This window comes from Corylus avellana, chromosome ca9, assembly GCF_901000735.1.
Source record: "Corylus avellana chromosome ca9, CavTom2PMs-1.0".
Classification (NCBI taxonomy): Eukaryota; Viridiplantae; Streptophyta; class Magnoliopsida; order Fagales; family Betulaceae; genus Corylus; species Corylus avellana.
Window position 1 is genome coordinate 274,237 of NC_081549.1, and position 23,809 is coordinate 298,045.

At 36.4% G+C, this 23,809-nt stretch overlaps 4 protein-coding genes across 5 annotated transcripts; 2 read left to right on the top strand and 2 right to left on the bottom strand.

The window, feature by feature from the left end:
- Positions 1-66: 66 nt before the first annotated feature.
- Positions 67-5,261, top strand: LOC132162087 (uncharacterized). The gene is made up of 12 exons (XM_059572335.1): positions 67-974; positions 1,077-1,142; positions 1,241-1,327; positions 1,617-1,715; positions 2,403-2,498; positions 2,636-2,701; positions 2,932-3,022; positions 3,280-3,347; positions 3,431-3,496; positions 3,857-3,907; positions 4,205-4,269; positions 4,876-5,261. Exons 1-12 carry the CDS (start codon positions 777-779, stop codon positions 4,931-4,933), a joined length of 1,011 nt encoding a protein of 336 aa, XP_059428318.1. The 5' UTR covers positions 67-776; the 3' UTR covers positions 4,934-5,261.
- An 837-nt stretch (positions 5,262-6,098) lies between these two features.
- LOC132191990 (uncharacterized) lies at positions 6,099-8,143 on the bottom strand. Of its 2 annotated transcripts, XM_059607159.1 has the most exons (6): positions 7,868-8,141; positions 7,715-7,769; positions 7,228-7,438; positions 6,791-7,064; positions 6,537-6,617; positions 6,099-6,390 (listed from the first exon to the last, which is right to left on the bottom strand). In XM_059607159.1, exons 3-6 carry the CDS (start codon positions 7,434-7,436, stop codon positions 6,340-6,342), a joined length of 615 nt encoding a protein of 204 aa, XP_059463142.1. In that variant the 5' UTR covers positions 7,437-7,438; positions 7,715-7,769; positions 7,868-8,141; the 3' UTR covers positions 6,099-6,339. The 2 variants fall into 2 exon arrangements, with proteins under 2 accessions (XP_059463142.1, XP_059463141.1); XM_059607158.1 differs by lacking the exon at positions 7,715-7,769 and having other exon boundaries at positions 7,868-8,143.
- Positions 8,144-10,979: 2,836 nt separating this feature from the next.
- Positions 10,980-12,734, bottom strand: LOC132191564 (uncharacterized). The gene has a single exon (XM_059606657.1). The coding sequence runs from the start codon at positions 12,732-12,734 to the stop codon at positions 10,980-10,982; it is 1,755 nt and encodes a 584-aa protein (XP_059462640.1).
- A 2,947-nt stretch (positions 12,735-15,681) lies between these two features.
- On the top strand, positions 15,682-22,148 carry LOC132191565 (putative disease resistance protein At4g19050). Its single transcript, XM_059606658.1, has 2 exons — positions 15,682-15,738; positions 18,160-22,148. Exon 2 carries the CDS (start codon positions 18,162-18,164, stop codon positions 22,146-22,148), a length of 3,987 nt encoding a protein of 1,328 aa, XP_059462641.1. The 5' UTR covers positions 15,682-15,738; positions 18,160-18,161.
- The last annotated feature ends 1,661 nt before the right edge of the window (positions 22,149-23,809 follow it).

Sequence of the window (23,809 nt, forward strand, 5' to 3'; positions counted from 1 at the left end):
ATAAGACAACACAAAACAACGTAAAGCGAGTAATAGAAGTAAAACTTATTTTATTATTAAGAATATTAAATGCAGACGAATAGAAGAAGCAGGAGAGCCGCGGGCGAGGCGTTGTTGACTCAAACACGCTTTCCCATTTCCTACCAAAACACCAAAGGCAGGAAGCGTAGCCGCGGCCCGCGGGAGACAAAGTGATCGAGACATGGTGATGAACAGCCCTGTGGTGGCGTGGGTGGCCAACGTGTCAGCGGATTTGTGTCAATACATTGCGTGCAACCCAGAGAGATTGAGCAGCGACCACGTCCTCCACCTCCTCTTTTGCTTCCCTTTCCAACACTTGCACCGCCTCGCCCTCTCTTTCTGCTCCCCCTCTCCTTCCTCTGACGACTACGACGACCGCGACACTCTCCACTCCGATTGAGTGATTTCTTGTAAAAGTTTGAGGATTCATCTGGACAAAATAAAAGTGATTCATACTAATGTTTTGTTGTTTTGATTGATTTGAGTGTTTTTATTTGATTTCATTTGACGAATTGTGTTTGACTTGTGCAAATGCCAAATGGGTGAGGTTGTTGTCTTTCTTCCAGATCTGCTCCTTGATTGAATGAAGCTGTTAAGCCTTGATTTTACAGTGGATAAAGATAGCATATAGACAAAAAATAATAATAATAAGATAGTTTTAAAGAAAACCACAATTTCTCGTCAAAATTCATATTTAAATATTATTAACTTCAGAAGAAAAAAGAAGGGGTAGGTGTTGGCGCGTTGGGGAAGACATGACGACTGTGGCATCGCCATGGACGAAGACATCCTTCCTATTTTCTCGCATAAATGGCCGTATAAAAACCCCTCACTCTCCTCCCAATTTACAGTTTCGCCACTCCCTTCCCAACTCGTTCACGCTCTTCTCTCCTCCGACTCGGCCTCTCTCCATGGCTGCTTCATCCTCTGCTCAACCAACCACAAACCCTCAGGTGCTTTGTGATTGATTGATTACTTTTAGAAAAAGAAGTTTTAAATAATTACAAAAAAGAAAAAAAAAAAAAATTTTGATTGTTATGTTTGTTCTGAATCAGGGTGTGTCACCTGGAGATGGCAGCAAAGACGCTTCCGATGTATTTCATCTGATTCAAGCACATCAGGTATTCTTTTCAACTTGGATATCACTACAGGCGGTGAAAAGATCGTGTATGGACGAATGCGTCGGGATTCTATTGAGTTTGGGTGGTTGTTGTTGCAGGAAAAGGCAGCTCGGCTTGCTCCGATTGAGGAGATTCGAACTGTGCTTGATCATAGTGTGCGCGGAATGCTCTCTACCTTTTCTCAGGTTTTCGAAACGCCCTTTTAGATATCCATAAGTTCAGGTGCTGTTTCGGTGTTGTAGGCTTGTTGTTAGTCTTGATTCTGACTTCTGAATTGGCAGCTGATGTACTTTTAGTATAGTTATTGATTGAATCTTGAATAATTTCTCTGCTTCTACCTGAAAATCTTGAATATGGCTTCTTCTTCCGTAATTTTTTAGCATAATTAAGTCTGATATTTGATTTTGCTTCTCATTGTTCAGTCATCTTTGTTGTCCTTGCCTAATCTTATTCTGAAATCCCTTTCATGTGCAGAAGCATGAGGGCTACCCATCAGGATCGATGGTTGATTTTGCCTGTGACGCAGATGGATCTCCAATATTAGCTGTCAGCAGCCTCGCAGTTCATATGAAGGTTTGTCCAGTTCTAATACATAACCTTTAGATTGGATAATTATACAGTCGATAATGTTCCTCGTTCTTTGTTTCCATCCCCAGCCAGTCCTTCACGTAAATTGCTTTGAATGGGTAAATCAATAATTTGTCCTTGTGGATCTGACATTAATCCTCCCATACCTACTAATTGATGTACTTGAGATGCATTTCCTCTAGCTCCCGAAAAAAGACATTATATATATATATACTAGATTAAAAGGGTCAGTCATCCTAAAATTAGGATTTATTTCTTGTCGCAAATATTGAATTGTAGCATACCATATCTCAATGGATTACTGTAATTTTTCTACTGCATGTACATTTCTATTATAGACATTTACAGGAATTAGCTTATCGACTCCTCGAACAGTACTATAAAAATCGGTACTGAACATCCCCCCTCATTTGTACATGCTCCCATACCAATAACATATTTTGGTTCAGGCATTTGTTCATATAATCTCACTAAAGAAGGAGCCATTTTCATTTTGACTTAGTTGATTCATAATACACAGTGAAGACTAAATGCGCTGAATGCCTCTCCAATATTGAAGATAAATGCGTTGTTCATTAGAATTAACTTATCTGCTAATGTTTGGTTGCATAAGTATCTTTTTAATTTAGAAGTTATAATCTTCTCAAGGTCCCATCTTGCTGTTTTGTACAGGACTTAACATCTAATCCCAAATGCTCATTGCTTGTGGCTAAAGATCCTGAGGACAGGACTGATTTAGTAATCACTATGCACGGTGATGCTATTTCCGTAAGTTATATAACCTTTCTCAAGTGTTGCATAGTGTCTTGATTGATTTTGCTCCGCTGTTTTGGGCCTTATGATTTTCTCTTTTGGGGATTTTTAATTGTGTGTACTTCACATTATTGTTTTTACTGATGGTATAGGTTTCTGAAAATGATAGACCTGCCATTCGTGCTGCATACTTGGCGAGGCATCCAAATGCATTTTGGGTAACTTGTGCACTACTATTCTTTATCATGCTTTTTTCTTCAACCCTTGTCTAACGGAACTGGAGCGCATCCAGTTAGTTATATTTGAGGAATATTTTTGTCTTTTTACTTTTTGAGAGAACAAAAATACCCCTCAAATATAATTAATTGGAAATTATCCTAATTCATTTCTAACAGTATTTTACATATTTGTATAAGTGGACTACTAAATCAAAGCTTGTAATATGAAGGTTGACTTTGGTGACTTCCAATTTATGCGCATCGTACCAAAAGTTGTACGGTATGTCTCAGGGGTTGCCACAGCTTTATTGGGATCAGGAGGTGTGTTTACCTTTTATTTTTCTGCTTTTAATCATAGTCTAATTCATTTTCAACTCCTTCTATCCTTTAGAGGAGCGAGGGATTTTGATACTCTGCAGGTCACTTGAGATAGGTCTCTTATGCCTTTGTTGCTAACTTGTTACATGTTCTACTATGTTTTCTGCACCTCCCATAAATTTTGTATTTTGTGCTATTGTATTCTTTCTATCACTTTTCCCCATTGTCATTTTATGCATCTCTCTTATATATATTTCCAGAGTTCAGTGGAGAAGAGTACAAATCCACCCACGTTGATCCGATAGCTCAGTTTTCTAAGCCTGTTGCGGTATTGACTTCTTATTTAGTATTTTGTGGTACATGGTTCTTTTTCTTATCAAAACTTCAGCCTGATTGAAATTCCATTCTCAGTCTCACATGAATAGAGATCATTCTGAAGATACAAAGCTCATTGTGCAACACTGGACGTCAATTCCGGTAATTTGAAATTTCACTCAAACATCTTATTACCATTTGAACAGGGAAGCAAGGAAGTCTCCTTTCTTTTTGTTTTTAGCTCAGTGTGGGATGTCTTATCACCATTGTTATACTCAGACTGTCCTTGCCTGTTACTGTTAAAAATGTCTAGATCCAATGAATTGAGTGCCATATGATTGGGCCAAAACTGGTTGAATCTTCCGATGTGACCTGAAACATGTGATGTGCGTGTTTCAATTGCCTGGATGTGCTAATAATGCCATCATAAAAAAACTGAAACATACATACACGTCCCCATACACATATTGGGGAGATAGTTTTGATTAGTTTCGTAAAAGCTGGAATTTTATCTGTCTGCAGGTGGACTCTGCTTACATGCTGGATTTAGATAGCCTTGGTTTCAATGTCAAGGTATCCCCGTATCACTAATGGTTAACCTTTTGCTTTTGGTACATATTCTTTATACTTTTTGAAAACCCATTTGTCTTCTCTTGAAATAAATGGGGCTTTGCTCAAGTATTTGATCATTTTTTTTTTTTGGTGGCTTGAAATACAAATTGACGTTTGCATTATGAAAGAGTCGCACATTTTTTCGAAGGGTTTTCTATACACTTCTATATTTAGTTCAATTATTTTTTATTTTAACTCTTCCTCTGATGAATCTGGTTTTTTTTTTTTTTTTTTTTTAATTGCTTATTTTTCTTTTAGGCTGGTTATGAAGGGAACACTTTCAAGCTTCGAATACCTTTCCCTAGACGCGCAGAAGATCGAAAGTGAGACATTTTATTTAAAAGAACTCTTCCTCTCTGCTGTTCTGCTTTTGTTTCACTCTAATTACGGCAATTGGCTGGAAGGGTCTTACTTAATTTGATACTAACCAGTTGTCAGGAATACATTCTTACCAATTAATGGAATACATATTATGGTCATTTTTTTTTTTTAATTTTATAATTTCATATAAACTCTAGGTAGGGAAAACTCTTATTTTTCGCATTCTGGTTCCTGACTGTTGTCCTCCATTCATTTGGAAACATGCATGGGAGTGTGGAAGGAGGAGGTACATCATCCCCTGCAATGGACCCATTGCTAAATCTCGAGTCATAAGAGTAAGAGAGGCCACTGCCTCTTGCTATGGGCTTGTAATTTCCCTATGGCTAAAAAATATTTTTCTAAATACTGTATTGGAAAATTGACCAAGTCGAAGTTCAAAAATTTGCTTCCTTTTAGATTGAGAAATTTTGTTTTCACCATGGATATATAATATATCATAGCTAGCCAGGGGATAATAGGTTAAAAAGGTTGCTAAAAATTATATTTGACTGCATTGTATGAGTTGAATACTTTTCTTTCTGCAAAATAATTTCTTGTATCGTTTTTAGGGATGTGAAGACTCTTGTGGTGGAAATGCTTCAAGCTGCTAAGCCTCAAACTGATTGATAAATAATAGAGACATACTCTGGTTATGTTGGATAGTGCAGCAAATCAGAGTTGCCTTCTCTTGACATGGAGAAATTCGAACTCATGGAAAACATTGTGAACAAAGATAACTCTGTTGGAAAAGGGACAATGAACTGGGTATGCTTTTGCCTTTCTCTCACATATGTAACCATTAGAATCACAACTGGTTGATGTATTAAGTGGTATGAGACATTCTCAGAAAATGCCATTATTCTGAATGAGATTGTACGAAGAATCATCTGTCAAGAAACCCAATCACATTTGAAATATATATATATGAATGAGAAAATATGATAGTGTTCATATATATCCCTACACTTTTTCAGACCCGATTGTTTTCATAAGCATGCATTTGATGGCCCTGATGGGTCAAATATATTGGTGGAAAGAGAGAATTTAAGTTGGCCAACCATCATCATAGAAAGTAGATGGGATATGTAGTAGCCGGTTCTGTTGGATTTCATCATTGTTGTATGAATAGCCTCCATGTGAAAAATACGGATAGCCTTGGCTTCAATATTAAGTTATCTGGTCATGTCATTCTCAATACTTTCCAAAGACTCATTTTTCATCACTCATCAGCCGAGGGTATGATTTCTTCTTTTTTTTTTTTTAACAAATTCAGTGATATATATATATATATATATTTTGCTTCGCCATTTGAGATAGATGTGAAAACAAAATTTTAAATCATCTCCATTTCAAATACATATTTTCCTTATATGCATTATGACCTTTCTCTTGCTGTCACTTATGGTAAACTGGATACGGTCAAAGAGTTGAATATTACTATTTTTATGGTTAAAAAACTGTTCGATGTAAAAATAGTACGGCGGTTTGATGTAAAATATATACGCAGTATCCTAATAATAAAGAGAATCACATTGCATGATTTTTTCTTTATTTATTTATTTTTACTCAATTAGCTTGACCAAGAAAAAGTGAGATCAGATTTGTACCGGTATATGCCACTAATGAGTTTGTCATAACCATAACTATTATTATTATTATTTATTACAATCAAACACAGAATTAAGCTCTTGGTTTCCCAACTAGTATTGAGATCCCATCACAAATAGCAATAACGAGGGGGGAGATCCAATCAAAAGTAGATATGAAAGAAAGACTAAAGAAGAAGAAGAAGAAGAAGAAGGTGAATAATAAATAAATAGCAAAGTGATATTCTAATTATAGATCGGAATTAACTTGTGTATACAAAAACCATGACAAGCTGACATGCTGACTATTTCTACCCCTTCAACTCCAGGCTCAGGCTTAGGCGCAGGCTCTAAAAGAAAGCCACACCATTCACCTCCAAAAGAATTCCCAAAAAAATTCAAAGCAAAGGGCCTCCTCCCTCTTTTAAAGCATGCACCTTTGACCTTTCATTCTGAATCGCTTTCCATACTCCCCATGGCCTTCAATCCTCTTGGTCTCTGCATCAAATTCCCCCCAAAAAGAAAACCCATTAATCATATTCCCAACAACCAGCTTTCATGTCAAAAGCCAAAAATGAATGAGATAGAGAGAAGGGGGATTAGAAATTACAGATCAAAGTCTCAAAGGTAGACCAACCAAGTACCTTCTTATTAGAACTCTTCTTCTCTCTAACCTCATATCTCTCTTGGCACATATCAGTCAGCCATGCCCCAGGACTCACCAACTGGTACCCAGTCAAACAAAACAAAAATGTACAAAAATCATAACAAAATCTAAATCAGAAAAAACCAGATAAAACTAAACCCAAATCAGTGAATCACAAAGAAGAAGAAAAATAAGTTCATCATTTTCTCTTTCCAATTACTATATGATTATGGGCACAACCAAAAGACTTACAAGCAAGCTTCTTTGGATGAGCTTGGCCCTCTTCTTAGGCCTCTGGGAAGGCTTACAGCCCTTCATAGCCATGAAGTCCTCCTCTTTCTCTTTGCTTGACAAAGTGATATACAGCTTTGGCCAAGCCAACCCTCTCTCTTCCCCAATCCCATTATTACTCACATCCACCGATACCTTCCCATTCTCTTCCATAACCACCGATCCTCTCGTGCTATAATACCTTTCTTCCTTCTCCGGCGACGCCGATTTCCGCAGTGAAGCCAACTCCGAACTCCTGTAACCAAACATTCCCACAAAACTCCATTTTGTCAACTCCTCATTTTTCCCGGAATATAATTCTTTATCCGCTGTTTGGTAGCTGAGAAAAAAAAAAAAAAAAGACCTTGGTTTTCTTTTCCTTTGTTCTCTCAGCATCCAAACATCACAAATTTGCTCACCTGGGGAGGCGATTGGATGGATGATGGGAGCTCTCTTTCTCAGAAGCAAACCTATACGTGATTTTCCTTCGGATTCCACCATTGAATCTGGCCGAGATTTCAGGATCTTTGACTCTCACACATCTGACTCGCTTTCTATTTCCCCACTGTAAGAAAAGCTCAGGCTCTGAGGGTTTACACACACTCTGATTCATCTCCTCTGTTTCCATATCTACCATGAAAAACAATAGAAAAAGAGTTTTCCTTGTCAACTCAGAAATCCCAGAAACAAAGAAACACAAAAAAAAGGAAGAATTTCGGAGACACCCACTTGGGTTTTCTCCAGAAACCAAAAGCAAAGATCAATGAAATAAGTTAAAATTTAATGAATCAAGTGAGAAGGAAAATGAAAGGATTAGACAGAGCCTTCAGAAAACCCAATTTGGCTTTCTCGTATGTTAAAAAAGATAAAGATAAAGTTTTGAGGTGGAAGGAGACGGTCTCTAACCTCAAGATCTACGACTCCAACAAAGAAACCAAACAAAAACCCTTCTCAAATTAATCTGCAATTCAAAGAATTATCTGCTTAAATAACTATCCCACAAACAAAGAGAATTTTGTTACAAAGAAACGGCGAATAGATAAGGGGGAGGAGTCTTACAGTCAGATAAATTCATGCCAGGGAGTCAAATATACCACAAAGCATGAGATTTTCCCCAGAGAGACAAGAAAATTTCTCCAAACAAAAGAATCTGAGGTCGTTCTCTCTCTCAAATTCTCTCCATCTGTATGAAAAATTACTTTCTCTGCGCTCAGAGAAGCTGTTGCTGATATGGGTTTTGCGGGTAGGACCTTTCTTTCTCTGTCTGCTCCGCTCAACCTTTGCGGACGCTTCTTCCTCTTTCTCTCTCTCTCTCTGTTTCTCTGTTTATTTATCCTCCCTATGGCAATTGAAGGATTACCAAAACCACTTGATTGGATATCAACGGTGTGATGCGCTTTGTTTTGTTTCTTGTTCAAGACCTCGACAACAACACCCCTCTTCCTTTTCACACTCAAGAATCTGAAAAATTATTGGGCGGGGTTGCTAACCTGCACTCACAAGTCACACTCAGTGATAGGCCCGACTCTGCCTCTGGATTTGCAAGCCCATGTCACGCTTGGGGTCCAAGCCTACTTTAGAATTTAGGATTCCTCATTCTTTGGTGGCCCATTGGAAACCAATAGAAGGGGAGAGATGTAAAGGAATGATTTCTAAAATCTGTGAAACATAAACAAACTCAAGTACCTGATGATTATGGGGGATAGGCCGGATAGCTTACCAAATTGAGATTCTACAATAGCTTACTAATGACATATAGCTTTCAAAATTACCCTAATAACAATTCAATCTATACTATATATGTTAAAAAAAGAAAAAAAAAACAAAGAGTTTAAGGGTATAATTACTAATTAGTGATGCAATTGTCACGCAACCGAACTCATGTCTAGAGCGCTTGTGAAAAAAGGTAGCAATGATGAGCACGAAGACTTGTTAGATGTGCCGGCAAGAATGTCCTAAGTAAAAAAATTCTGAAAAAATGCGGTCTCTCCCTTACGTACACGATAAACAATAGCAAAGTATGCTATACTTATTATAGAGCCCAACATTTGGCATTTTAGTTGTGTAGGTTTAAACTTCATTTTAATAAGTGAGACCAAATATTTGAAATATTTAATTAAAATTATAGGTGATTAATAAATTAATTGAGGCAAGATTCGAACTCATGACATTTAGCTATAATATTATGTTAAATTATCACTTATTTCAAAATATTAAATTGATAGAAAATAATAAATTTAATCATTCAATTAATACGGCCAATTATACGCATCAATCCACAACATTATCCAGAAAATTGGAGACTGCAATATGCAGCGATGGAAAATGGAATTGCATAGATGGAGTTCATTCTAGGTTTATGTCATTTTGAGTGTTCCCACAGGCATCACATTATGGAGATGCTTAGCCCTTGGAACAAAAGCCATATGGTATTCATCATTTCATGTATTGTAATTTTTTTTCTTTTTTTTTTTTTGAAAAATATAAAATCAATCTCTATAATTTTACTAAATTGCAAATAGCTACTTAAGATGTAAAAGGTGATGAGAAACTTTTGGAGGTAAGAAAAAACACAAATAAGTCGTTGGACGCATATTCTGTTTGAAAATTTGATATAATTCATCAATACGTCATGCCGATGCCGTTACCAATAATATTGTGACATGTGTCCTTATGATAAAAATAAAATATAAAAATATAAATAAGGAAAAACAAAAAAAAAAAACAAAAAACAAAAAAGACAAAAAACAAAAAGAGAAAGAGAAAATATGACCACCCTTTTTTTATACTTTATATTTTTCTTTATAGGGACACATGTCACAATATTATAGATGCTGGTCATGCATTCTCTCTATGGAGTGGGAGACGAGATTTGGGTGGTTTCTAGTGACATTAGCTCCTCATCTATCACCTCAATGGTCAACGACGGTAGTGGTGCTAGTGACTTCGACGACAATGGTGCATGGTTGAGGTTAGGCATGGAGGTCGAAGAGTGATGTGGCTTAAGGTTGAGGGGATTCAATGTGGTTGGATTAAACTGTTTTTCAATGGTTTGGGTCCTTAAATTTCATTTAGTTGATGTGACAAAATCTAAGTCACAAATCAGAGAAAATGAGAGCTAATTCAATTGGAATTGGAGGTGAGTAGCTCCTCTTTTCTTTAGGGGCTTATTGAGGGCAAATAAAAATGACTATGTAAAGTAATCATTTATAAAATCATTAGCACATTGACATAGAAACAGACTCAAGTATTTGGTTTGTCCTGATAGGCAATTAGCTATTTGCAAATTAAAATAGAGAAATCATCACTGGATCTGCCCATCCTTGAGAGAACTGAAAACATTCTGAGCTTAAGTTAGCATATGATGTTTTGAGTGAATTTAAGAAATAAGCTAAGATTTCTGAGAGACCTATAGTGCCATTTTACATGGTGCTTTGTTCTCTCTTTTATAATATTTTTATAGCTGTTTCACGTTTTAACCTAGAGTATCATGAATATCTGGATGTATATCCCACTTTATAGGAGATTCTAATGGATGTAGTTATTATCCACGTAGTGATTTATTTGAGTGGGCTTGCTTTAGTGGGATCCATGATGGATTTTATCGGCAACATAAAATAACTAATTAATAACATAGTTTTCGACATTACTCTAGTAAGAATCAAATGTATACAATGTGTTAAAAATAAATTTCTTAATTAAGATAGGTGAAGTAAATTATCCAATGAGGCTTGGTTCCTCATGGAGAGCTAGCGCAACCCAATGGCTCACCCTCCTCACTTTTTTCGATGAATAAGCAATTTATAAACACCCAAACACAAAAACAAAAACTCTTCAACAAATATTTCAGCTCCTGCAATTCTGCAAAGATCAAGATAGATTCTCAACATTTCTTTTAAATCTTCCTCATCTTCCCCTACGGCCTCGATCTACTCCTCCAACCCCAAGTCCCTCAAACTCATCTCCCCCTTCCTCTTCCGCTACTTCCACCACACTTGCCTCTACCCACTTCGTCTCCATTGCAACATGGTTTTGCTGAGAGTGAGAGGCGAGAGATGGGGAAAGCTGATGGTTTTGTTGTGAGAGAGAGAGACGAGAGATGGAGAAGAAAAGGAAAGAATCAAAAACAATAAAAATAAAATTTAATTAAAGTAGAGAGTTAAAATAAATATTAATATCTAGAATATCTAGAGTACACATTCCTAGGATTAATGCGTGCGCGGGCGTACGGATTCCTGCTATTCGTGGAGTACAAAATATCGCGGACGTTTCTAGGCGTACTTGTGCTTGTTTCCTCAACTCGATCTCTAGCATAACATGTCATGTGGCCAATAAATTTGCATTCAGTACATTCAACAGCTATGCCATTGAAATGCTTGCGGCATGCATCACACGGAGGGGAGTGCTCGGTCTTTTGAACAAAAGCTATAGGATGCTTATGATCTGTATTTAGCAGAGCTCTTCCAAATTTGATATATGGATATTTTCCCAATACACATTCAGGATGAGCAGGAAAGTCGCACGCTGTACAATAATAGAACCATTGGTTAGGTTCTCTTTTTCCTTCACAAATCAAGCAATAATATTCTTTGAAACAATCTTCAGCAGTACAAGTGAGTTTGAGGAGATGTGTATCGTATGCATGCTGAGCTACGAGTGGAAGCGTTGCACATTCAAAACCCAAGGCAAACTCGCATTCAATGCACACAAATACACATGGGGATCTATACTCACTATCACAAGCATAGCATTTTTCTTCAGAACTTATGGCAAGGTAGAGCGGGTGTTGGTGACCTTCATGATTAAAGATCTCTGGGATTGAACAACATTGAATGTCAAGGCTGTAATTAGGACACTCATTACATATGTAGACGAAGCCATGACGAAGATGGTTACAAGCATCGCAATAAAAGACATCCTCATATGGGAGGAGGGTGAGCGGGTGTTCATGAAGTGGGTGTCTCTCAATCCTTGTGGCTAATTTAGCACATCTTTCATGAAGAAAGAAGTTGCATCTCAAACAGCTGTAAAATGGGACTGAGATTAATTGCATACACCCCTCACAAAGCTTATCATCCTCAAGCTTCTTCTCTTCACTAAGGATTAAGTTATGTTGATCATGACTAAAATGTTTGATCATCTTCTGAGACTGAGCTGTTTCGTCCTGTACTGTTTTGACCAAATCAGCTAAATGATGCGTTTTGCTCCTCCTGGTAATGGTTAGGCCTCTCTTGTTATGGATCCGATGTCCAAGAAAACTTGGACAATTCAAGTGAACAATGTAGCTACATTTTTTACAGTAGTAAATTGCATACTTTGTATTCACCTTTTTGTAGCAAAGTCTACAAAATACCTTGCTTGAACCCGTGTCTTGATCATGGAGAGAATATGTGAGAGTGAGGAGATGTTCATGTGCACTAATATGGATAGTGCGTTGAAATTGAGCACATTTGTGGTGAATTAAGAGCCGACAGATGGTACATAGGTAGGCAATGTCCTTGCCTTCCTCACCGCAGACTTTGCAAGTGAACTGAATATTCTCCAAGATGGGGATGAATGCGTGTTGATGACAATCGTTGGTAGTAATTTTCCAGCGGGAAGCACATTTAATGTCGAGGTTGAAATTGCACCCATCGCATCGATAAAAGAAGTATCTACTGCAATTTTCACAACAAGCATCACAATAATACTTTTTCTCTGGCGCTTGGAGAATGAGGGTGTGATTTGGGTGCAAGCGGTGTTGTATCTCGCGGGGGAGCTCGATGCATGATTTATTGAGAAAGAAGTTGCATTCGGAACATTTGTAGCCTGGACCCGATATTGGTTCCTCACATCCCGAGCAAACTACTTTTTTCTTGTCTTCTTCATTTCGGAGCTCCTCTGCAAAGATCAAGGGATGCTTATGGCTGAAATGGTTGACCGCCATCTCTCTCAAGATTTATCTCATACAATTGAGATTTGTGATTTTGGGACAAAGTAATGATTCAATTCACTCAAAGAAAAATGGAGGCGAGTAATCTTAATTATATAAATCCAGCCAGAGATCGATGAAACTGATGAAGAAAGCAAAGAATTTGGAAAACTCACATGATACGTCACCTGTTAAATCACCATGTATTCAATTCTAAAGGGATAAACTTATAAAAATTGATAAATTTTATCATTTAATCAATACTTTAACACTCTCTTCATATAAAATAGTTGATGAATGACTAATTAAGACAGAATTTGAACTCAAGACCTTTTGCTCTGATACCATATTAAATCAACACTGCAAGTTATAAGAAGAGATAACTTTAATAAATGAATCAATACTTTAACATTACCAATCCTAACAATCAAGCATATTTCTTTCTTCTTGGGTTTCTTTTTCTTTTTCTTTTCGTCTTTAGTGATTCCAATTCTTTAGAAAAAGTAGTGATGATTCTCTAATACTATTTTACGCAAAGGATATTTCTTTTTCTTTCTTTTTTCTTTTTACTTAATTGCATCGAAGGCTTAGAACCCATCGGCGATCGATCTTTCCTAGCCCCTCTTCCGGGTAAAGGACAAAAATTTGAATTAGGTTGCGTATGTAAGATGCGCTAATTTTAATATACAATTCCCGACCCAAAAATTATTCGATATAATTTGTCATTTCTCTTGGGATGTTTTTCAATTTGAATTTCAATATAATTTCATAATAACATATTTCTTTGAGATATCCATGCTTATTGCCCATGAGCCGCCACCCTACTAAACTAAAACTCTGAGTTGGGTAGAGCTGGCTTAATAAATTTTGAGGCTTAAGAATTAAGATAACAACTAACAAGTTTAAGTAGTGCTAATTAGGAGGGGTTGGGGTGCTATTAATTCTTTTGTTATTTTATATAAATTATAGGTATTTTAGAAAATTTGGCTAAAATCCGATTCCATCCCAATTAAAAAAAAAAATTGGTTATTCATGTGTTGTCATAAAACGAATGAATAGAAATAGCTAGTTCATTTCAGCTTCTTGTTTTTTTGGTAATACTCGGTCCTATTCTCATGTAATTATTATTTCAATGTACCAAATGTGTCCAAAATTTGTACATAGGAGAAAGAAAACGGAATGCAATTGCAAACAAAAGAAATAAGAACGGGCAACACAAGGGATCAATTATAATTAAGGAATGCTCGATCTAGACCTCAAATCTCTTTACAACTCTTTTACAACTTGCTAACATGTGTCATCATTTGATTAGAACAACATCAGCCATTTTCTATGAGAAATGCTAGGGACCATTTTTTTATTCTCCTAAAACTGATGTGACTTTAAATTCACTATTGGATCAAAATTCAAAATATGATTCATATCAAATTTAATGGTGATTTTAAAAGTCACATTAGCTTTAGGAGAATAAAAAAATGGTTCTTAACATTACTCATTTCCTATATATGTCGCTTAGAATTTAGCAATGCAAACTAACTGCGGTGGTTTTACCAACGGAAACCTAAACTTAGAAGGAAACAAGTGTTTTTTAATGATAAATTTAGATTGCTCTAGTATTGTTGAAGCATTAATGGCGTATTCTTTCTTTTTTCTTCTTTTTAATGAATTTGAACTTTACTCAACCCTACAACTCCAAAAGTACAAAGCTGTGAAACACGAACATACTTCATAATAGCTTTTTAGTATATCTTATTGCAGATTCTTTCAGTTAAATTGAAGGCTAACTTTTTTCAGAAGTAAGTTTGTCTCTTTTATATAGCTTCCTTAATTAGATACTCCATAATAGCTTCTTCACTTTGGGGGCTTGAAGAATAAATCCAGTCAAAAAATGAAACTGACGATGAAAGCAAAGAATTTGTAAAGCCATACCATTGATAAGTACTAATCATTACGACAAGCACATTTCTTTCTTTTTTGCTTTTGGAATCATATCGGTTCGTTTGGCAAAGTATTGATTTTTTAATTCTATCTTACGTATCGGATATTTTCTTTTTAATTTAGGCTTGTTAAATCACGTATACATAAACTCAAACTTTATTTTAAGAAGTGATACCCAACACATAGAATATTTAATTTAAATAAAGTGAATTGACGAAGCTAATATTCGAACTCATCATGTCTTTTGGCTCTAATAACTTAAATTAATACGAAGAGATAAAGTTAATCATTTAATTAATACTTTAACAAGACCATTAGTTAATAATAACTACATCAGTTTGTAACTGAGCGATAACAATTGACAACTATAAAACTATGATCATATAATTTGATGATTTGACGGTTAAAATCAACCATTGAATCGACACTTACAAAAAAAAAAAAAGGGCTAATCATTATTATGTCATTATGTTATATGATAGTCGTAAAACAATACCATTAATTAGACTATACAAAAAGAGAAAGTATGAAACCGACCAACAGGAAGCCTAATTAAACTCTAACTAAAAACAACACAAATGCATTCTAATAACAAATTAAAAAAGAAAAAAGAAAAAAAGTTATTTAGTAGATTGTTATATGACTGCTATATAACTATAAGATAGTGTGACTGTTAAAATTAACCCTTAATTTCTCTTTTTTTTTTTACAAATCATTATTAAACCAAAATGTAATTATTTTCAGTACTATCCCGTCATCTTATTTATATAACACTTATATAACAATATACTAAATAGCATTTATCGTAACAAAATAACGAAGAAGAAATGCCTGGAGGCTCCACAATATATTACACCGACAATAACTTTTGCGACAAAAGAAAAAGGCGGGTAAGCTGGTAATTTCATGCATGGCATCTTGTATTGGAAGTTGCAGTAAAGCATTTCGTACAGTAAACTGATCAACACTTATATATATTAAGAAGAGGCGAAGGAGGGCAATCCACAAGCCAGATACTAAACAAACAAACAAACACTCTCATCAATCTCTCGATCTACTGTGTCCAGCGAAAACGTACCAGGTTTTTTGTTCACCATCTTTCTTCCTCTTTGTTTTGTCTTTCCTGCCAATGTTGTCAGTAGCTTCATATATATAACTCTCTCAAGTGCATGCTTTAATTTCCTTATAATTTGCTGCCAATGTTTCTGATTATTAATGTACAATATATTAATATGTTTGTCTGCCGCATGTGCATGCATGTTAACGATCTGATCACTCTCTTTAATTTCTCTCAAGGACCTCTATTTCAATATATTAATATGTTTCTCAAACTCATATATGTATAGTAACTGCCGCATGTTCTGTTTTGTCCACCTTTAAAAAGAAAGTTTGCCTCTGATTTGAATATGACCCTCCAAATAAAAGTAGCTCAAATTGTGAAAGCTTCCTTCGTATACCTGTCAAAAGACTCAAAATTACGTTGGAGTAAGGATTTCTCACACACACATATATATATATATATATATATATATATATATATATATATGTAACTTAATAAAAAAAAAGGGGAGGGGAAAAGTCAACATACCTCCTTCAAACTACCACCTAATTAATAATTCAAACTTTTAATTGCGACAATATCTCTCTAAACTACCTAACAATTGATAATGTCCTCCAAAACTAGTAAAAAGACAAAAGTAATCCTAAATTTTGTTCAGTAAGACAAAAAAAAAAAAAACTCCAATAAATTCAAAAAAAAAAAAAATCAATTTTTTTTTTTTAAAATTTTCATACCCTGAATTTTTAATTTTTTTAAAAAAGTTGTTTTATTTTTTATTTTATTTTATTAAGACTATTTTTGTTATTGGAGGATATTGTCAATTTTTGGTAGTTTTGAAGACATTGTTGTAATTAAAATTTAAAAATTTAGAGAGATATTGTCAATTAGATGGTAGTTTAAGGGGTATATGATCTTTCCCTTTAAAAAAAAAAAAAAAAAAATTTGAAAAACAAAGGGGTCATGGCATGGCTACCTTTGATCTAGATCTATACGTAATTCCGTCCAAATATGCTATATACAAACAAAGGATGGCCCACTTTACAGTTTGCTAACAAAAAGTCAAAACTTGTCAAAGCATATTCAATTCAAACATGTGCAGTACTACACCACAATATTCTCTGGTCAATAAACCTAGCTACTAGGAGTGTCAAAGCGGTTGCGGTTAGCGGTTATTGGCAATAACCGCTAACCGTAACTGCCTTAACGGTTAGTAGATTTCACTAACCGCAACCGCCGGTTAACGGTTAGTAAAATAGATAACCGCTTTTTTAAAATTGGGCTTTTTTTTTGCTTTTTGAGCATTTTGGGCATTTTGGGCGTTTTTGGGCTTTTTTTTTAATTTTTAGTCTAATAATGCTTTAATTAAATTGTAGTTATAAGTAATATATTGTTTAATTCAATTGAATCAATTGTGATTATCATTGTACATGAATCATATGATTAACTTGTAGACTTATGACTGATGAGTCATGTCATATTATATATGTATTATTTATTATTATATAATCATATGATTTAGTGATCAATTGATCATGTGATATAATCATATCAATTATAGTGATAATATATAAATTACTAAAATTATAATGATAATACATTAATACTTAAATTGTGTTTATAAGTAACGCATTGGTCATTGTTTAATCCAATATTAATTACTTAATTTGATATTATACGAATCATATCATCATTGTACATTAATAATATGATTCACTTGAAGTCTTAAATAAAGTATTTGAATTGTCATTGAATCATATGATTAAGTATTGATATTATACATTTATATTATTCATATACATATGTAGACTTATATAGACTTATAACATATATAGACTTATAAGTTTATAACATACATTGAAAATAAGTCTCTAGATATTTAATTGTTGTATTAGTATGAATTGATATACTTATGAGTTATGTCATATTATATATGTATAATTTGTTATTATATAATCAAATGATTTAATGATCAATTGATCATGTGATATAATCATTTAAATTATAGTGATAATATATTAATATTCAAATTGTGATTTAATGATCAAGTGATTATGTTATATGTATAAATATTTTTATAATTATAATTATAAAAATATATTATATAAAAAGGCGGTTAGCGGTTACGGTTAGTAAACCCAATAACTGCTAACCGTTAGGCTGTTATAATGGTTAGGCGGTTAATATGGTTAAGCGGTTAATTAACCGGCGGTTTTTAACCGCCCGCATTGACACCCCTACTGGCTACAAGCCACTTTATATCAAATAGTTTCTCGATCTCAGTAATTTGCGTAATTTTGTATGTATCCATTTTAATACAAGAATATCTTTTTGTGCATGGTATATATGTATATATATATACGCGGGAAATTAATTATATAATAATCCTCTTCTGATCATCTTTGTAAAAGTTATAACGTTCAATATTATTTTGTTATATATCAGCTATGCCTATGGCCTCACGAGATGCAAAGAGAGATGAAATAGTTGGTCATCTCAAGGATGAAAAAGTGAAAAGAATTTTTCTCACAGGGGATGCTGGAGTAGGGAAAACATGGATTGCAAATAAGATAAGTGAATTATGTGTTGGCAGCGAGGGGCTATCTTACATGACCCTTTGGGTGCATTTGAATCAGCGAGGAGATTATAGCAACACTGATCTTCTTCGCAGGTATCTTTATGAGATTATTGACCGTGAGTTGACGTCCCTAATTCTCACTGCTGATCAGAAGTCGTCGGATGATATTGTTAGTACGGAGGAGGAGCCAAAGGAGGAAAGCCTGGATAGCTTGAAAGACAAGATATCCACTAAGCTTGCTGCAAAGATAGCTGCAGTGCCTGGTGAAAAGAAGTTTCTTCTCGTAATTCTGGATGGTGTTCCTGACACTATGGATGAAGCTATAATCATGAAAGAAATAGAAGCCCTTCGTAAACAGAATGTGGACATGGGAACTTTGTTCAAGAAGGTTTTAGTCACCCGAAGATCAAAAGAGCTGATGAGCAAGGAAGTAGGCGAGACCAAGGAGATGATCGTGAAAAAGGCCAACGACACCAAACCCCCGTCTGATGAACAGGATCAAAAGCAGCCTAACCAGAGTACTGATAGTGCCAGAGAAAGCAATCGCTTGTCTGATGAAGAGCGTAAAGTGATCGAGATCAAACCCTTGTCTGATGAAGAGGGTTTGGCGCTTTTCCGAGACAAAGTCACTGAAAAGGTGGTTAAGCAGATTACGGATTTTGAAAAACATGCCAAAGATATTATCAGAAAGAGCAAGGGTCTCCCAGCTGCGATCATTGTGATAGCAGAAGCATTGAAATGCATTGCGGAGTGCGATTCCAGGAGTCCGACATTGGAAGATGCTCTGAAAAAAGCAGCCACCCGCCTGGAGAAGCCCGACGGCTCTTGGCATAGCCCGCGCTTCTTTCAGAAACCTGGCAGAGTTCATTACAACGAGCTCATAGCTTGCTGGATATTGGAAGGAAATATTGTAGGTGCCGTTGACGGTGTGGTCCGTGTGGAGGAGGCATATAACGTCGGACATAGTGTTCTGATGAAGCTCGTAGATCGCCAGATGCTGAAAATGCATGATGATAACACAATTTCCATGGAAGAGTTGGCATTTACAGTTCCTGATTGTCTTGGGGATGGAAACGAAGGGGGGGCGGCAGCGCCACCATCGACTGATCTGCGATGGGATAATAATGTGTTCGAGAAAGACGGTTGGTACAAAGGGGCGACATCGAGTCTGCGATGGGCTGATGTGTTTGAGCAATTAGGCGATTGGCGAGGTGGGCGGGATGGATCGAGTCTGGGATTGGCTAGCGTGCTTGAGGATGGCGATTGGCAGGGGTTCAGGAGAATCACACAGATGGGTGGCATGATAAAAACAACGACCAGTAGCCCTGAGAGATGGGACAAAGTATACACGCTACTCATTGATGGAAGACGTCTCTACAGAGAAGTTGTGGATAAATTCTTTGAGCCAATGAAGCGACTCCAGGTTCTTGCCATTTTTAATCCTACATTCAAATCACTTCCCAAAAGCATGTCTGAAATGGGCGAGCTTCGTCTGCTCGTGCTCAGAGGATGTGATCCGTTGGAGAACATTGATCCCATCAAAGACCTCGAGTCATTAACGGTTCTGGAGATATCTGGTGCTGCCTCCTTGAAGGATATTCCGGGTGATCTTTTCCAGAAATTGAGTCAACTTCGAAGCCTCAAAATCTGTGCACCCCAGATAAAAGAGCTGCCTCCTATCTCCCACATGACTGAACTCCGTTGGCTCATCCTAAGCGACTGCTCAAGCTTGCAAAGTCTGCCAAAAATAAGGAAACTTACAAAGCTCCAGATTGTTGATCTCTCTGGCGCTTCCGAATTGGCAAAATTGGAAGGCAGAGCCTGGAAATCACTTGAGAATCTCCGAAGGCTTGACGTCTCCCGAACCAAGATTTCCCGCTTGCCAATCCTCGGCACACTTACAAATCTTACTACACTCGCATTAAGCCGCTGTGATCACTTAGCGAGACTGCCCAAACTAGTTGGCTTGTCCAACCTCCAAATTCTGGATCTTTCGGGTGCTTTGATGCTAAAGGAAATCCCAGACGAATCCTTGCAAAATAAGGCAAGCCTCAAGATCCTAGATCTCTCTCAAACTGCCATCCCTCTTTTTCCTTCCAATTTAGCCAGCCTCTCTCATCTTGAGTTGCTTGATCTTTCTGGTGCCACTAAGTTGGTGAAACTGGAAAACAAAACCTTCGAAAAGCTGAGTTGCCTCCGTCATCTTGACCTCTCCAAAACCAATATTGAAAATCTGCCTTCACTTTCCAAGCTTGATAACCTCGAAGTTCTTAATCTTTCTGGTTGTAGTGCTTTGACAAAAATAGGAGATCAATCTTTTGATCACATGACTCGCCTTCAGCGCCTCCAACTCTCTGAAACTAACATTGAATCCCTGCCGTCGCTTTCCAAACATGTCAACCTCCGTCAGCTCTTGCTAAGAAGCTGTACCCACCTAAAACAACTTCCATCTCTGGAATCTCTGTCGAAACTCGAGGAGCTCGATTTATCTGGTGCACACCTTCTGAAAGGAAATACTGCTGACTTCTTGAAGAATATGAACAGCCTTCAGCTTCTCAACCTATCAGGGACGGGTCTCAAGTTACCTCATCCCCTCTCCAATCTCACCAACCTCACCCAGCTTTCCCTTGGAGGTTGTGAACTCTCAGAATCGAAGCCAAATTTTGATGGACATACAAAGCTGGAAGTTCTGGATCTTTCGAAGACACAGATTACTTCTATACCATCCCTTGGAAATCTTACCAGTCTCCGGGAGCTTAAGTTAAGAGGGTGTTCGGGCGTAACGGAGCTGCCACGTCTAAAATCGCTGATCCATTTGGAGGTTCTTGATCTGTGGGGGATCGGAATCAAAGAATTTCCCTATGAGATCTCAGAATTGACTCGTTTAAAGCACGTTGATCTGCCAGACATGACGGGTGTTGAAAAGGTTGAGTGGGGTAGGATGAGTCGCCTGCCGGAGGAGATAAACTGGGTTGAGTGCGGCATCCTCAAGCACTGTAAAAAAGGGCCTTGCATATCTATGAGTGCTACCGAACTTTCTGGAATTCTCAAGGACCAAGCGAATCTCGACAAATTTCACATCTCTGTGTCCGCCCCTCTTAAGGAGGAAGGTGGTGCTAGAGATATCGATTGGCACAGAATTGACCCTTCCTTGAGAAATATCTACCTGCAGAAGTTTTCTGTTCCTGAGGATCATGGAGGGTTTCTGGAAATTGTTGGATTCGATAGATTTCCTGATGGTATCGAGGGTGGCATCGTAAAAGCAGAGTACATTGCTTTGATTCGCAACAAGTTCATGAAATCCTTGTCAGACTTGGCTGCGAAGGCAATTAACGAGGGCGCGAGCGTGACGGCAATGAAAGGCTGCACGCTGGAGAAGTGCACCGAAATGGAGACCATTTTTGGCGGAGAAGAGAGAGAAGTGAAAATGAGGGGAAATCTAGAGACTCTGAGGGCGTCAAACCTTCCAAAGTTGAAGAGTGTCGTCTCCACTGGGAAGGAGAAAGTTGGAGGGTTTGAAAAACTTAAAGAGTTATATCTGGATTGTTGCCCATTGCTTCGATTTGTTTTTCATTCAATATCCCAGGTGCCAGAAAATCTAGAAATCCTAGAAATCAAATGGTGTGATAAATTGGAGAGTCTGTTTAGTCCTGAAGCACCGGCAGAAGGTAAACTGCAGACATTGAAGAAACTGCATCTGTTGGAACTGCCAGAGTTAAGTAGCATTGGAGTGCCTAGGTCGACTACATTTCCATCTTTGGAATTAGTCAAATTCAGGAAATGCCCCAAGTTGATGAACAACTTAAAGGAACTTCAAGAATGCGGAGGAGGATTCAAAATTGAAGAGTATAATTGATCGAGGTTGACTGCTTCCATCTCTATTCTCTACAGATTTCAGTCACTTCAGGTTATATATATATATATGCCATCTCGGATTACTGGGAGTATGTGTGTTTGAGACTTTGAGTGTTTGTTTGGAAGTCTTTTTTTTTTTTTGGTGTGAAATAAGTTGTGAGGTGAGAAGAATGGTTGTGTGTGTGTGTGTGTGTGTGTTTGAGTCGTCAAATAAGGTGTTACTCCAAATCCTCTATTTATGTCGGTTTGTAAGCTCTATATATGTCGGTTTGTAAACTCTATTAATTAAGCCAAGTCTTGGAATAAAGTTTGTCATTTACTAAATCAAGCTTTATTTATACGTACACTAAACTGTATTCTCTGTCATATCCCTGCCAAGCTTTTTTTTTATATATATATATATATATATATATATATGTATATAATTTTTTTTTTCCCAATTGTCCACATTAATAATATTGTTTCTATGTATTCAACTTGATACGATCAAGTCTCTTGACACGCAACCTCACGTTTATTAAAGATATGTACTTGTAAATAAACAATTGTTTGATTTAATTGGAAGATTTTGTACAAAGAAGATGAAAAAATTAACGAATAGCGACAAATTTTATCTCTCTCTCTTTAGTTGATCTTCAGTAGCGAAGAGAATTTCTAGAGCAAAGTTAAAAGAAAATTGCTTCTTTGTATTCTGGTGTATATTTTGCTAAGTGAATTAGCATGCTCCATCCATCATTGATGTTTTTTTTTTTTTTTTTCTTTTTAATTAATAGTGGATGGAGCATCTAGTAAGAAACCATGGTACCAAAGATTTTTGTTTAGAGACCTATCTTAGTCTCATAAAACGCAACACCACCTCATCACTTATAGAGGTAACATCCATCAAGAATGCTTGCAAAGTACACTTCGTCCCAATAAATAGGAATTATTTAAACTTTTTATTTTTATTTTTAGTAAGATCATGTGTATTAGCTTGAATGTGACCTCGGGGGACAAGGTCCTTTTAAGGGGAGGAATGATAGGTATACGACTAAGATGATATAAGTTTAGTAGTTGAGTTTGAATAGAAACTATAATCCTAATTTTAAATAACCTAATCCCAATGATCATTGGGATTAGGTTATTTAAAATTAGGATTATAGTTTATTTCAAATATTTGAAATCTTATCGCATAAGTTGAGTTAGTAGGATTTATTTATTTCCTTTTAATTAAGGGTGAAGTCTTATGATCTAATTTCCCACCCGACTACCCGAATAAGTAGAAAAAGTCTTTCATCCAAACAATGCCCTCAAGTATAGGGTGGGTCGCGCGTTCCCATCACTTAACCCTTAATTAATTAATTAATTACGACGGTAAAAGATTACTGATAACCAAAGACAATGCTAATTAAAGCAGAATGCTAAGTTTCTTTATTGAAGATTCTTTTAGTTTTTTTTTTGTAACAAACTGAATTTCATTAAAACATAAGAAAGTTACAGGATAGACACATTAAGCTAAGCAACTTAGACAGATTAACCCAATCCAACCAGACTATAAACTCCTCAAAGAAGGTGCAGATAGAAAGCATCTGCGAATGCAGCCCGAGAAAACCCTTGCCGCGGCGCAGTCTGATGGACAAAACCATCGGGAGTACGAAAACTCCATAGAAGCATCAGACTTTC